This window comes from Embiotoca jacksoni, unplaced genomic scaffold, assembly GCF_022577435.1.
Source record: "Embiotoca jacksoni isolate LCO1_2020_lvr unplaced genomic scaffold, fEmbJac1.0.p SCAF_68, whole genome shotgun sequence".
Classification (NCBI taxonomy): Eukaryota; Metazoa; Chordata; class Actinopteri; family Embiotocidae; genus Embiotoca; species Embiotoca jacksoni.
The window spans coordinates 694,771-709,770 of NW_027185423.1; the positions used below are offsets into that span (position 1 = coordinate 694,771).

At 44.8% G+C, this 15,000-nt stretch overlaps 2 protein-coding genes across 3 annotated transcripts in view; both read right to left on the bottom strand.

Moving 5' to 3' along the window:
- Positions 1-794, bottom strand: part of corin (corin, serine peptidase) — a 21,509-nt gene extending 20,715 nt beyond the window's left edge. Inside the window, exon 1 of the mRNA XM_069175490.1 lies at positions 663-794. Within this exon, the coding sequence (XP_069031591.1) occupies positions 663-794 (132 nt within the window). The remainder of the gene's footprint in view (positions 1-662) is intronic.
- LOC138214200 (kinesin-like protein KIF1C) overlaps positions 1-15,000 on the bottom strand; it is a gene marked incomplete at its 3' end in the record, with an annotated part of 33,448 nt that continues 18,448 nt past the window's right edge. Inside the window, 20 exon segments of one of the 2 annotated variants that reach the window (XM_069175599.1) lie at positions 1-2,101; positions 2,181-2,397; positions 2,476-2,565; positions 3,071-3,346; positions 4,068-4,229; positions 4,718-4,816; positions 4,945-5,017; positions 5,159-5,339; positions 5,973-6,056; positions 7,549-7,643; positions 7,835-7,914; positions 8,550-8,625; positions 8,975-9,054; positions 11,390-11,526; positions 11,614-11,721; positions 13,322-13,470; positions 13,606-13,684; positions 14,551-14,626; positions 14,710-14,775; positions 14,873-14,950. In XM_069175599.1, coding sequence (XP_069031700.1) covers positions 1,269-2,101; positions 2,181-2,397; positions 2,476-2,565; positions 3,071-3,346; positions 4,068-4,229; positions 4,718-4,816; positions 4,945-5,017; positions 5,159-5,339; positions 5,973-6,056; positions 7,549-7,643; positions 7,835-7,914; positions 8,550-8,625; positions 8,975-9,054; positions 11,390-11,526; positions 11,614-11,721; positions 13,322-13,470; positions 13,606-13,684; positions 14,551-14,626; positions 14,710-14,775; positions 14,873-14,950 — 3,039 coding nt within the window. 2 annotated transcript variants of the gene reach the window in all.

A 15,000-nucleotide genomic window follows, 5' to 3' on the forward strand; every position in this document is an offset into this window, starting at 1 on the left:
CATCGCCGTCGTGGCGACTCGCGCCCTGATTGGTCGGTTCTCTTAAAGTCACGGAGCACCAAGATGCTCCACTCGTCATCTCCCACAATGCCTCTGTCTAAGTGGGCGGGGTTAATCGCCCCGCTGCTCCAGACAGTAAACACCTCGCGTTCAGTTTGACGCAGGAAGTTGGAACCTTTGTGGCAGCTCGGTTGTAAATGAATTTTTTCCGGTTGTGCAGTGAACACAACATCCAACACCTGTAACTGTCGCCTGGAGACGGCGACATTGAACGCAACATCAGATCAGAGTCAAACAGGAAGAAGACACGTTTTCCAGCAGCCGACAGGAAGTCGTGTCAGATCCTCACAGCAGGAAATAAACATCACTGTTAGCACTTCAAAATAAAAGCTTCCTGTATCTCAGGTCTCTTGTCATCCAGCCCTCCGTCTCTACATTTCCCAGAGTTCCCTCCTCTCAGCCCGACATCAACCCGTCACCTCCTGTGATTCCTGCGTCTCCCACCAGGCTTCATGTGCTGCGTCTCACTTACTACATTTCCCACGATTGCCAGAGACAGTGAACTCACCGTCAGCACGTTTCCTGTGTTTTTTTTATAAACGATTCAACGCACACTTCAAATATACAAACACAACTCGGTCTGGTCAAACACGTCCGTGTGCCTGCGGGGGGCGCCGCAGAGTCTTTGGTTTCAGTGACGCGGCGTTCGGGTCGTGTGGGCGAGACGGGAAGTACGATCGGGAGTGAACACGACTTCTGATCGAGCGACGGTCCACACTGTGAGCTGTCACCATGGTAACGTGCTCATTTGCATACGGAGCGGCAAAGCGAAAGCCGCTGAACTCGTACGACCCGTTTTTCCCACGCAACGCGAACGCCGCCTCGGCTAACGAGCCGCGCTGCTAACCGACGAGCTGAAGCTAAACACGCAAACGTCCCGCCAGGAAACTAACCAACACGCTTCAGCTTTAAAAACAAACAAACAAACAAACAAACAAACAAACAGCCTTGAGGCCACAACATCCAATGAAAAGCCATAAAACTAAATCAATAAAACACTGATCCTCTCTGACACAAATATAAACAAACAAACTCCTTAAATGCTGTCGCCATGGCAACAGCTAACCCGTGCTAAACGTAGCAATGTATACACACACACACACACACACACACACACACACACACACACACACACACACACACACAGACTTTTCTCTACAGCATGTCCGGCAGCCAATCCGAGGCCTCGGTGTGTCAGAGGTCAGAGGTCAGATCGGGGTCTCCTTGTTGTTTTTCAGGTCCGGAGCACTGAACTGACGTCTCATCCTGGGCGGGGTGGTGAAGCCCCACCCACCTGGAGGTGGCCCCATCCCCAGGAGCATGTCAGCAGGAAGGGGCGGGGCCCCAGAGCGAGGCAGGCTGTGGTAGTTGGGGTGCGGTCCCGGCTGGAATGGTGCATTGTGGGGGTTGTAGTAGGGATGGTGGTGGAACTGATGGTGCTGCCGTTGGTTGTAGTGGAAGCCTCCGTCTCTGTCCCTCCCTCCTCCTCCACCACCTCCTCCTCCTCCTCCTCTCTCCCCCCCAGGCCCCGGCGACACCCCCCTTCTCTGTCTTGGTCGCCCCTGGTGACCGCCGTTTCCGCTGCCGTGGTGCTGGTCGTTGTCATAGCTACCGTTGCCGTGGCTGGAGCTGTCCAGAGAGTTGCGGCGGTAGCGGCGCTGCTGGTTTTGGTTGTTGCCCTGGTGATGGTAATGGAAGCCGCCCTGGTTACCCTGGTTACGCTGTTGCCAGGCACGGTGAGGGCTGGGGGTGCGCATGCGAGGGGGCGGAGCTGGGAAGGGGAGGGGCAGCAGAGGAGGAGGCTGAGCGTAGGGGGGAAGCGGAGGGGAGGGAGAGCCGAGGCTCTCCCCCCCTTCTCTGTCCTCCCCACCCTCTCCTCCCTCCTCCCCCAGACCCAGGGCGTGCAGGGCGGCGCAGGCTGGTCCCCATGACAACCGGTGGGCGGGGTTACTCTTGAAAGGGAACTTGAGCTTGCACTCCTGCGGGGGGATGAAGCGGCCGGTTCCGGGGAGATGAATCGGGACGACGGGGGAGTTCTGACCTGCAGGGGGAGACAGAGAGTCAGAACCTCCTCTGATTGGCTCGGTGCTGCGGCTGCTTTAGCCCCTCCCCCCGCTGACCTTGGCTCTGGCCTCGGAGCTTCTTGGTGATGTTCTGCTGCTGCAGGTTCAGGATGCGCTGCTGTTCCTGCTTCAGCCAGCGGAGGCGTCCTCTCCTGAACGCCGGGTCCTCGTCCATCAGACGCTGAACTCTGCCCTCCGGCAGTTTGGGGCCGTCTTCGGCCCCGTCCCCGTCCCTCTGAGGAGACCCGCCTCCTTCGTCGTTCACGTCGTCGTCCTGGAAACGGAGGAGGAGTCAGAGAGGAGTTAGCGGGAGGCGGACGGTCTCCTGCCGGGCTGCGAGGTGTGAACGTACCTGGACAGGTATGATGCTCTCCATCTTGATCATTCTGTCTCTCAGAGCTTTGATCTCCTCGTCCTTCATGTTGTTCTGCAGCTTCACCTCCTGCAGGAGACACACACCTTCAACAGAGAACAGTGACCCCTGCTGGACATCTGAGGTCGACACTGATGTTCAACCATTCAGACCGTTCGTTGTTCTTCATCATTCTGACCCAGAAACAAACAGAACGACTAGAAGTCATGGAGTGAGTTAACCTGCAGGGGGCGACAGACGACCTGTTTGTCGCCCTGCAAACAACAAGAGAAGAATAAATAAATTAATTCATTTGGATTGAAAACAAATTGTCCCTTAAAGTTTTGTTGGTTTTGGTCCGAATTTTTCTTCATTAAAACTTTTGGTCGTGAGTTGAGTTGGATGTAGTGGGCGGGGCCTACAGCGATGGCTGGACAGGAGTGGGCGGGGCCTACAGCGATGGCTGGACAGGAGTGGGCGGGGCCTACCGCATTGGCAAGGCAGGAGTGGGCGGGGCCTACCGCATTGGCAATACAGGAGTGGGCTGTCAGTGTGTGCAGAATGTCCCTTTAACGGAGCCGTGAGGACGTCTCACCTCCAGAATGTCCGTCAGTTTATCGATGTGAGCCTTCAGGTCGTACACCTTTCCTTTCTCTCCTCCCTCCCCTGCCTCTCCTCCTCCCCCCTCCTCCGTGGGGGGGCTCCTCTCCTCTCCGATGCCCACGGTGTCGCACACGTCCTGGGCCACGGCCCTCCAGCTCTCCCTCTCGTTGGGGTCCTTCTTGGCGTACATGCGGCAGAGCTCCTTCATCTTGACGATGGACAGAGCTTCAATCTCCTGACGGGAGTGACGGAAGTCTCCCAGAGCCACCTGCAGGGGGCGGCACACACACACACACACACACACACACAGACACACACACACACACAACCACACACACACACACACACACACACACACACACACACACACGGGTGAACACTGGGTTTATTGGTGAGTTTCTCTGGAGGTTAAACGTGTTGTTCTTCTACACTCTGAGATGGTTAGTTAACCAACCACTGAGCTGGACAGAGGGGAAGTTGATCTGTGTGTGTGTGTGTGTGTGTGTGTGTGTGTGTGTGTGTCTGTGTGTGTGTGTGTGTGTGTGTGTGTGTGTGTGTGTGTGTGTGTGTGTGTGTGTGTGTGTATGTGTGTGTGTGTGTGTGTGTGTGTATGTGTGTGTGTGTGTGTGTGTGTGTGTGTGTGTGTGTGTGTGTGTGTGTGTGTGTGTGTGTGTGTGTGTGTGTGTGTGTGTCTGTGTGTGTGTGTGTGTGTGTGTGTGTGTGTGTGTGTATGTGTGTGTGTGTGTGTGTGTGTGTATGTGTGTGTGTGTGTGTGTGTGTGTATGTGTGTGTGTGTGTGTGTGTGTGTGTGTGTCTGTGTATATGTGTGTGTATGTGTGTGTGTGTGTGTGTGTGTGTATGTGTGTGTGTGTGTGTGTGTGTGTGTGTGTCTGTGTATATGTGTGTGTGTGTGTGTGTGTGTATGTGTGTGTGTGTGTATGAGTGTGTGTGTGTGTGTCTGTGTGTGTGTGTGTGTGTGTGTGTGAGACCTCGTAGCAGATCTCTTTGACAGCCTGCATGCGGAGGTCTTCGATGGTGACCCGTTTGGGGTCTTTGCTGATCCTCCTCCTCTGAGGGATCTGATAGACTCGCAGAGGCTCCCTCCTCTTCCCACTGCTGGGCAGACCACAGCGCTTCACTATGGTCTGCACCTGGAGACACACACACACACACACACACAGACACACACACACACACACACACACACACACACACACACACACACACACACACACACACACAGGTGAGACGTAGTTGCTGTTGGACGTCCTTTCCATTCATGTGACAATTGAACGAGTCGTACATTAAACAACCAGAATGCCCTGAAGCTCCTGTTTACATCCTGGTGTATGTTTTTGTTTACAGACCGACAGACAGACAGGAGGACAGACAGACAGACAGACAGGAGGACAGACAGACAGACAGACAGGAGGACAGACAGACAGACAGGAGGATAGACAGACAGACAGATAGGAGGACAGACAGACAGATAGGAGGACAGACAGACAGACAGGAGGACAGACAGACAGACAGGAGGACAGACAGACAGACAGGAGGATAGACAGACAGACAGATAGGAGGACAGACAGACAGACAGGAGGACAGACAGGAGGACAGGAGGACAGACAGGTATACGTACCTTGTTTGCAGGTAGTTTCTCTCTGAGGGAGGAAATCAGCCTCCAGCTCTCCTCGCAGGATCGTTTGTCTGAATCGTCTCCACTGTCGCTGTCTGCATACTGGACACACACACACACACACACACACACACACACACACACACACACACACACACACACAGTATTCTACTGTAAATCAGCTGATATGATCAATAAGAACATTGATCGCTGCCTGACCAGAAACTGACCAGTCTGTGTTGCTCCAGCAGCAGATCTGCCTCCTCCTTCTCTTTACGGTACTGAGTCTCCATGTCCTGCAGCCTGGACACACACACACACACACACACACACACACACACACACACACACACACACACACACACACACACACACACACCCCAGTCAGCCAATCAGGACATCAGCAGCATGGTGTCTTTGAGGTGAACAGGAAGTGGTCCTCACCTCTTCTCCATCTCCAGCTTGATGTCGATGCCCTGTTTCTCCAGCAGCTCCCTCTGAGCGTAGTTCCAGTCCTCCGGCTCCCCCTGCTGCTCGGCGGGGAGGCTGCGCTCCCTCTCCAGCCTCGCCTGCTCCGGGTGGTTGAACCGAAACACGTGGTTCTTCCCCATCACGATGCGGTTACCTGGCGACGAAGACAGATGCTGAGTGGGACATTAAAACCACTGGGTTATGTGTTCAAGCTACCCATGCCATGTGCACTAATGCATCCTGTACCATCACAGATGCTGGCTTTAGAACTGAGCTGATAACAAGCTGGATGGTCCCTCTCCTCTTTAACCTGCATTTGTGGACGCAGCGATGAACTGTGTTCACAGACGATGGTTTTCACAAGTGTTCCTGAGCCCATGCAGTGATTTCCACTCCAGAATAGTGTGTTTTTAATGCAGTGCTGCCTGAGGGCCCGAAGATCACCACCATCCAATATTGGTTTCCAGCCTTGTCCCTTGTGTTCAGAGATTTCTCCAGATTCTCTGAATCTTTTAATGATATTATGAACCGTAGATGATGAAATCCACTAATTCTTTGTAGTTTTACGTTGAGGAACATTATTCTTAGATTGTTGAACTATTTCCCAAACAGTCTTTCAGAGTGGTGAACCTCTCCCCATCTTCACTGCTGAGAGACTCCGCCTCTCTGAAATCATCTTTTATACCCAATCATGTTACTGATCTGTTGCCATGGTAACCTCATTAGTAATCAGATGTTCCACCAGCTTTCAAACGTTTGATGTTTGAACATTTTGAAGCGTCGTCACCTTGTTTGAGCACGACGGCGTCGGTGATCTGCTTCCCGTTGACGTACGTCTCAGCTCCGATTAACGGCTCCAGAGTGACGATGACTGCAGAGACAGACGAAGAGTTGAAGAAGCACAAAACCCTCCGAGGAGACGCAGAAACACAGAAGATCTGGAGGCCTCGTCTCCATCACGACCTTCAGTCTCCTGATCGCAGCTTCAACCATCAGCTGCTCTACAGCGTCCGGCATCATCAGCATAACACCAGCTGTGAGGAGGCCGATGGGAGTCGGACTCTGCTCTGCTGAGAATCACGTTTCCTTCGGCGTCAGAGCGCGTCAGCATGTCCAGCGGTGCAGGAAACGGGGATGATGTAATCAAACACTCGCTGTATCCACGGCAACGGCACACTTCCTGTTTCTGTGAAAGGTTTTTTATGACGACACGAGGCCTCCAGAATCCAACACAAGACACACACACACACACACACACACACACACACACACACACACAAGGGGGTGGGGGGCAGCAGGGCGATGTCACCATGGTAACTAGTAGCAGTGACTGTTGAACGATACCTGACAGATTTCCAGGCAGCTTTTACAGGAAGAGAAGAAGAAAGAGAGTCACTCACTGAACACACACACACACACACACACACAGACACACACACACACACAGTGCAGCTGATGAGTGCAGGTGTCAGCTCTGACCAGCAGAGGGCGCTCTGAGCTCAGTGATGACATCACTGAGCTCAGAGCGCCCTCTGCTGGTCAGGACTTTTTGTCTTCTCTTCAGGTGCGAGCACAGATCGATCAATACCGACACTTATTGATGAAGACATGACATGAAAACACGCGACAGGACTCGATGTGTGTTTGTTCTCGACTTCTTTTTCATGTTTACTTAGTTTCATGTTTACAGACTGTTTATTGATACTTTCATGATGCCCTGATTGGTTCTTTTTGTTATTCTTTAAGAGAAAACAACAAGGAAATAAATAAAGACCAGACCTGCTTTATTTTCTCTGATGTACTGAATATAAATTAACATTGTTTAAAACAGGACGTTGTCCATTTTGACTTTAGTGTCCGTTTTTGGTGATTTGCCCGTGTTGTACTTTACCGAACTCCTTCTACAGAATTTATCGAACAAACCTGAAATTTGGTGTGTCCAATCTTAAGATCTTTGGGATGAAAAGTTATTAAAAGTATCCTTCTTCCTCGAACGGTGTGTCCGTGGCAGCCATTTTGAGCGTCGCCCCATGAAACTTTCAGTTGCTGTAATTTTGATGTACATTGTCAGATTTCTCTCAAACTTAACATGTTTGATAAAAGTCCCGCCTTCAAGACATCTGTGTGCCAATATTCAGTCATAGTCATAGCGCCACCTAAATGAGATTCAGAAAAAAGTAAAAACTGTTTAAATCATGTAGCTTCCTAGCTACGCAGCGTTCCTAGTTTAATGTTTGCCATCGCGTTTTTTGCTGGACAACGAGGACAACAGTCCGTGGACAGATGTACAAATAAATGTTTGAAACCCGCGTCACCAGTGTCACTATGTTGTTACCACGGTAACCCATACGGACAGGTCTCACCTTCGCCCTGCTCGTTGGTCTCGCTGACAAACACACAGTGGATCTCCTTTATGAAGTGACCGGACAGCTTGATGTCCACGTCCTGCTGTCCAACCCTGAGACACACAGACACAGAGAGACACACACAGAGAGAGACACACACACACACACACACACACACACACACACACACACACACACACACACACACACACACAGCGTCTGATCAATCCTCTCATATTGATCATCTGATATATTGATATGGAGTCCCGATCACAACGACTGATGAGGGAAGGGTGGCACTGACCTGGTGAAGCCCTCCTTGATGTAGTACAGGAGACACTCTGACATCAGCGGGTCCTCGTTCAGGTTGACCAGGTGAGGCGTCTGCAACACACACACAGTCTGGTTTACATCCCTTCAGGGGACTTACATTCATTTTCTGGACCCGGTACTGATCCGCCCTGAGTGGACGAACCTGAAGTCCAATCTAAAGTTTCTTCGGACTCAGGAGCTCTGGACCGTAAATTCAAGGTTTAAAAGGCTGGAGTGCAGTTCCAGCTGTGAACACACACGTTGATAAACTCGGTCGTATGAACCATAATATATAACCATAATATATAACCATAATATGTAACCATAATATATAACCATAATATGTAACCATAATATATAACCATAATATGTAACCATAATATATAACCATAATATATAACCATAATATGTAACCATAATATGTTACCATAATATATAACCATAATATGTAACCATAATATGTAACCATAATATGTAACCATAATATATAACCATAATATGTAACCATAATATATAACCATAATATATAACCATAATATGTAACCATAATATATAACCATAATATATAACCATAATATATAACCATAATATGCAACCATAATATATAACCATAATATATAACCATGTTCATAAACTGATTATAAATCATTGACAGGTTTGAATTTTTCAAAGAGAGAAACGAGAGAGAGAGTCGGAGGCGAACTCACTCCTTTGGGAGAGAACACGCCCAGCGTTCCTCCATCTTCCTTTATGGACACGCCCATCTCCGCCAGCAGGGACTCTCTGGATGACAGACAGGTGTCAATCATCCTCCAGCTCAACCAAATGTTTACGTTTCAAACCCAGATCTACCTCATCGTACTCAACACCGACACTCAGGACTCCTTTCTAGCTTTGTTTACCTTCTGGAGTGGAGGGCTGCTTGTTAAGTTGGGTAACCATGGTTCCCATGGTAACAAGTTTACAGATAGTAAACAATAATGTATGTTTCAAGCACTTTAATTCAGTCGACAATATAACCCTAACTAGCATCACATGAACACCGACTGGCCTTCGTTCCTGTTTGCTTCTGTTGAATCAGACAAACGTACAAACATCAAAAGGACAGACGGAGGTGGACGTGGTCCATTACCTCTCCAGACGGATGGACTCGGTCTTCCTCAGCTTCTCCTCCCACGTCTCGTTCAGCTCGGCGATGATCTTCTCCGTTTCCTGCAACACAGACCGGCCAGTGTGAGTCCGGGATGCTTCGTCCAATCCATCTTTACTGCTCGACACGTGGTAGTGCGTCTTTACGGTTCATTAATTTGTCCTCATTAATATCTTCACATCTCTTTAGTTTATTAATTTTGTCTTCATTGATATCTTCATGTCTCTTTAGTTTATTAATTTGTCCTCATTAATATTTTCATGTCTCTTTAGTTTATTAATTTGTCCTCATTAATAATCTTCACGTCTCTTTAGTTTATCAATTTGTCCTCATTAATATCTTCACGTCTCTTTAGTTTATTAATTTGTCTTCATTAATATCTTCACGTCTCTTTAGTTTATCAATTTGTCCTCATTAATATCTTCACGTCTCTTTAGTTTATTAATTTGTCCTCATTAATATCTTCACGTCTCTTTAGTTTATTAATTTGTCCTCATTAATATCTTCACGTCTCTTTAGTTTAATAATTTGTCTTCATTAATATCTTCACGTCTCTTTAGTTTATTAATTTGTCCTCATTAATATCTTCATGTCTCTTTAGTTTATTAATTTGTCCTCATTAATATCTTCACGTCTCTTTAGTTTATTAATTTGTCCTCATTAATATCTTCACGTCTCTTTAGTTTATTAATTTGTCTTCATTAATATCTTCACGTCTCTTTAGTTTATTAATTTGTCCTCATTAATATCGTCACGTCTCTTTAGTTTATTAATTTGTCCTCATTAATATCGTCACGTCTCTTTAGTTTATTAATTTGTCCTCATTAATATCTTCACGTCTCTTTAGTTTATTAATTTGTCCTCATTAATATCTTCACGTCTCTTTAGTTTATCAATTTGTCCTCATTAATATCTTCACGTCTCTTTAGTTTATTAATTTGTCTTCATTAATATCTTCACGTCTCTTTAGTTTATTAATTTGTCTTCATTAATATCTTCACGTCTCTTTAGTTTATTAATTTGTCCTCATTAATATCTTCACGTCTCTTTAGTTTATTAATTTGTCTTCATTAATATCTTCATGTCTCTTTAGTTTATTAATTTGTCTTCATTAATATTTTCATGTCTCTTTAGTTTATTAATTTGTCTTCATTAATATCTTCACGTCTCTTTAGTTTATCAATTTGTCCTCATTAATATCTTCACGTCTCTTTAGTTTATCAATTTGTCCTCATTAATATCTTCACGTCTCTTTAGTTTATTAATTTGTCTTCATTAATATCTTCATGTCTCTTTAGTTTATTAATTTGTCCTCATTAATATCTTCATGTCTCTTTAGTTTATTAATTTGTCCTCATTAATATCTTCATGTCTCTTTAGTTTATTAATTTGTCCTCATTAATATCTTAGTGTCTCTTTAGTTTATTAATTTGTCTTCATTAATATCTTCATGTCTCTTTAGTTTATTAATTTGTCCTCATTAATATCTTCATGTCTCTTTAGTTTATTAATTTGTCCTCATTAATATCTTCATGTCTCTTTAGTTTATTAATTTGTCCTCATTAATATCTTCATGTCTCTTTAGTTTATTAATTTGTCCTCATTAATATCTTCATGTCTCTTTAGTTTATTAATTTGTCCTCATGAATATCTTCATGTCTCCAGTTTATTAATTTGTCCTCATTAATATCTTCATGTCTCTTTAGTTTATTAATTTGTCCTCATGAATATCTTCATGTCTCCAGTTTATTAATTTGTCCTCATTAATATCTTCATGTCTCTTTAGTTTATTAATTTGTCCTCATTAATATCTTCATGTCTCTTTAGTTTATTAATTTGTCTTCATTAATATCTTCATGTCTCTTTAGTTTATTAATTTGTCCTCATGAATATCTTCATGTCTCCAGTTTATTAATTTGTCCTCATTAATATCTTCATGTCTCTTTAGTTTATTAATTTGTCCTCATGAATATCTTCATGTCTCTTTAGTTTATTAATTTGTCCTCATGAATATCTTCATGTCTCCAGTTTATTAATTTGTCCTCATTAATATCTTCATGTCTCTTTAGTTTATTAATTTGTCCTCATTAATATCTTCATGTCTCTTTAGTTTATTAATTTGTCCTCATTAATATCTTCATGTCTCTTTAGTTTATTAATTTGTCTTCATTAATATCTTCATGTCTCTTTAGTTTATTAATTTGTCCTCATGAATATCTTCATGTCTCCAGTTTATTAATTTGTCCTCATTAATATCTTCATGTCTCTTTAGTTTATTAATTTGTCCTCATTAATATCTTCATGTTCCCGTTCAGAGCTGACGGAGAGATGCTGAGAGGAAGTTTGATCATTTTAACCCACCAGGCTGCTGAAGCTTTAAAATGACTCTCATCCTACCAGCAGTCTCTCAGCTGCTTCCTCTTTACTGATGGTCTCCGTGGCGACCGCCTCCTCCTCCCCCTCCTCCTCCTCTCCGTTGTGGATCAGGTGTTCGGGGTCGACAGGTGCGTCACCTGCAGGCGGCGGTTTGTCACCTGCACAGGAAGAAAAACAAATCCTATTAATGGACAAATAAAAACAGTTTGCCTGCATTTGATGGAGATGTTCCCCACTATAGTCACCTGGAGGGGCGGAGCCAATCTTAGGCACAATCCCATTGGCTGTGAGTGCCAGCTGCAGGGGGGAGGGGGACAAACCCGCAATACCAGCGAGGTCGTTGTTGTTGTTGACTTTAAGACACAGAGAGAGGAGGAGGAGGAAGAGGAGGAGGGGGAAGAGGAGGGAAGAGTCAGGTTTAATTTTAAACAGGCTGGAATCTCTGTGATGCTGGTTATGTAAAGAACAGCTTGTAGACACACACACACACACACACACACACACACACACACAGTTGCTGTTGTCTGTAAATAACTGCCTCTGAATATGCACAGAGATGCCGAACATACCATGTTCAACTAAATACACATGAACACAGTTAGTACGGATAGAAGTGTGTGTACCAGTATAATGAACATTATATAAGTGTGTGTACCAGTATAATGACCATGCTGTAAATGTGTGTACCAGTATAATGACCATGCTATAAGTGTGTGTACCAGTATAATGACCATGCTATAAGTGTGTGTACCAGTATAATGATCATGCTATAAGTGTGTGTACCAGTATAATAACCATGCTATAAGTGTGTGTACCAGTATAACGAACATTATATAAGTGTGTGTACCAGTATAATGGACATTATATAAGTGTGTACCAGTATAATGAACATTATATAAGTGTGTACCAGTATAATGACCATGCTGTAAGTGTGTGTACCAGTATAACGAACATTATATAAGTGTGTGTACCAGTATAATGGACATTATATAAGTGTGTACCAGTATAATGAACATTATATAAGTGTGTACCAGTATAATGACCATGCTGTAAGTGTGTGTACCAGTATAATAACCATGCTATAAGTGTATGTACCAGTATAATGACCATGCTATAAGTGTGTGTATCAGTGTAATAACCATGCTATAAGTGTGTGTACCAGTATAACGAACATTATATAAGTGTGTGTACCAGTATAATGGACATTATATAAGTGTGTACCAGTATAATGAACATTATATAAGTGTGTACCAGTATAATGACCATGCTGTAAGTGTGTGTACCGGTATAATGACCATGCTGTAAGTGTGTGTACCAGTATAATAACCATGCTATAAGTGTGTGTACCAGTATAATGACCATGCTATAAGTGTGTGTACCAGTATAATAACCATGCTATAAGTGTATGTACCAGTATAATGACCATGCTATAAGTGTGTGTACCAGTGTAATAACCATGCTATAAGTGTGTGTACCAGTATAATGACCATGCTATAAGTGTGTGTACCAGTATAATGACCATGCTATAAGTGTGTGTACCAGTATAATAACCATGCTATAAGTGTGTGTACCAGTATAATGACCATGCTATAAGTGTGTACCAGTGTAATAACCATGCTATAAGTGTGTGTACCAGTATAATGACCATGCTATAAGTGTGTGTACCAGTATAATGATCATGCTATAAGTGTGTGTACCAGTGTAATAACCATGCTATAAGTGTATGTACCAGTATAATGACCATGCTATAAGTGTGTGTACCAGTGTAATAACCATGCTATAAGTGTGTGTACCAGTATAATGACCATGCTATAAGTGTGTGTACCAGTGTAATAACCATGCTATAAGTGTGTGTACCAGTATAATGACCATGCTATAAGTGTGTGTACCAGTGTAATAACCATGCTATAAGTGTGTGTACCAGTATAATGACCATGCTATAAGTGTGTGTACCAGCGTTGTCCAGCAGCTCCTGCAGGCCCTGGGAGAACAGCAGGTTCCTCAGTCGTTCCACTTCGGCCTTCAGCTCTCGGATCAGTTTGGCGTTGGGGTCTTCATTGATCACGGCGTTGCAGCGGATCTGTTTGGCCCGGTCAGCGTACCTGCAGACACATCACACCCAGTTAGATTAGCTTCTACCGGACGGGTCGGCGCTCGGCAGCACCTGATGACTAAATGAGCTTAACTTCGGTCAGATCGATGGCTGCCGGATGAACACAGGCAGAAGAAGGTCTGACCTCAGAGTGCTCAGTGTTTCTTCATAGTTGATGTCAGCAGGACTGAGAGCAGCAATCATGGCCGTCCGGGAGTTTCCTCCTGAAACAGACACATTAAACCTTTAATGTAATTAAAGGTCCACCCCAACCTGAGCAACCCTGGTTCTTCATGTCCATCAACAGCCGTGAGGTCTTGTCAGTCCTGATGTGACGAGTCTCGTGTTTGTTCTGATTGAAGTGCATCTACTGGGAGATTTAGAGGCAGACTTTCTTAAAATTTGCGATGCAGTTTGTGGAGTTTTAAGTGAGTCCTTGCGGCAAAATTGCGGAAATTAGTGAAAATTAAAGGTTGGAAAAAAAACTAGATGTTTTGTAGCACCTCCATGATAAACAGGAACATGTGGTGACTTCCTGTGATAATAATCCTGAAATATTTGACCTGTAATGTGGGTTTTTTTATGTTTTGGGGCTCAAAGTGATAAAAAGAGTCTGAAGTGATGAATTTTTCCAGAACAAATCATCTGTGACTGAAATATAGAAACAAAGAACACATCTGCCTTCAAAATAAGAGCTTTAGACTAATATAGAAACAAAGACCACATCTGCCTTCAAAATAAGAGCTTTACATGCTTTTAAATCACATTCATTCAACACTAAAACAAAGTTCAGTCTCTCCCAGCTGGAAGTGGAGAAAACTCATTGAACATGTTCCTTGTTCCATCAGAAGAACACATTACCCACAAACCCCATATTGTTATTCATAAAGTCAGTTTTATTTTGAAAGGAGACTTGATGATGTCATACTTTCAGCAGAGCTTCTTTTTGTGAATTTTGCTAAATATTTGTGAGTGCTTGAATTTGCGTTCATTATTGAGCAGGTGGTTTCCTGCAGGAAGTGTTCTGCTGTTCACTAAAACTAAAACTCTTTAGATGGATGATCCAGCTGCTTCAGACCGGTCTACCTACCCAGGTTCTCCTTCAGTAACCAGGTGAGAACAGAATCTCTGTAGGGAATAAAATCACTCTTCCTCTTCTTACTGCTCTGCTGTAGACGACACAGGAAGAAGTCAGATTCCAGGTGAACAGGTGTTGTCAGGTGACCAAACATCAGGTGTGCTGACTCACCATCTCAGCCAGAGCCGAGATCACTTTTCCTAACGTAGTCAGAGATTTGTTGATGTTCGCTCCTTCCTGCGTCACAGCAAACGACACAGAAATGAAACATCAATGAATCAGGCTGAAGCTGCACAACATCACCGTGACCTCTATGACCTCTGTGACCTCTGACCTTGAGCCGAGTGCCTTTGGCCCCGGAGGAGTCAGCTCGCTCGCTCCCAGCCAGGTCCACCAGACTGATCTTACTGACCTGAGGAGGTCAAGCAGCAAAATGAATGTCACACACACACACACACACAC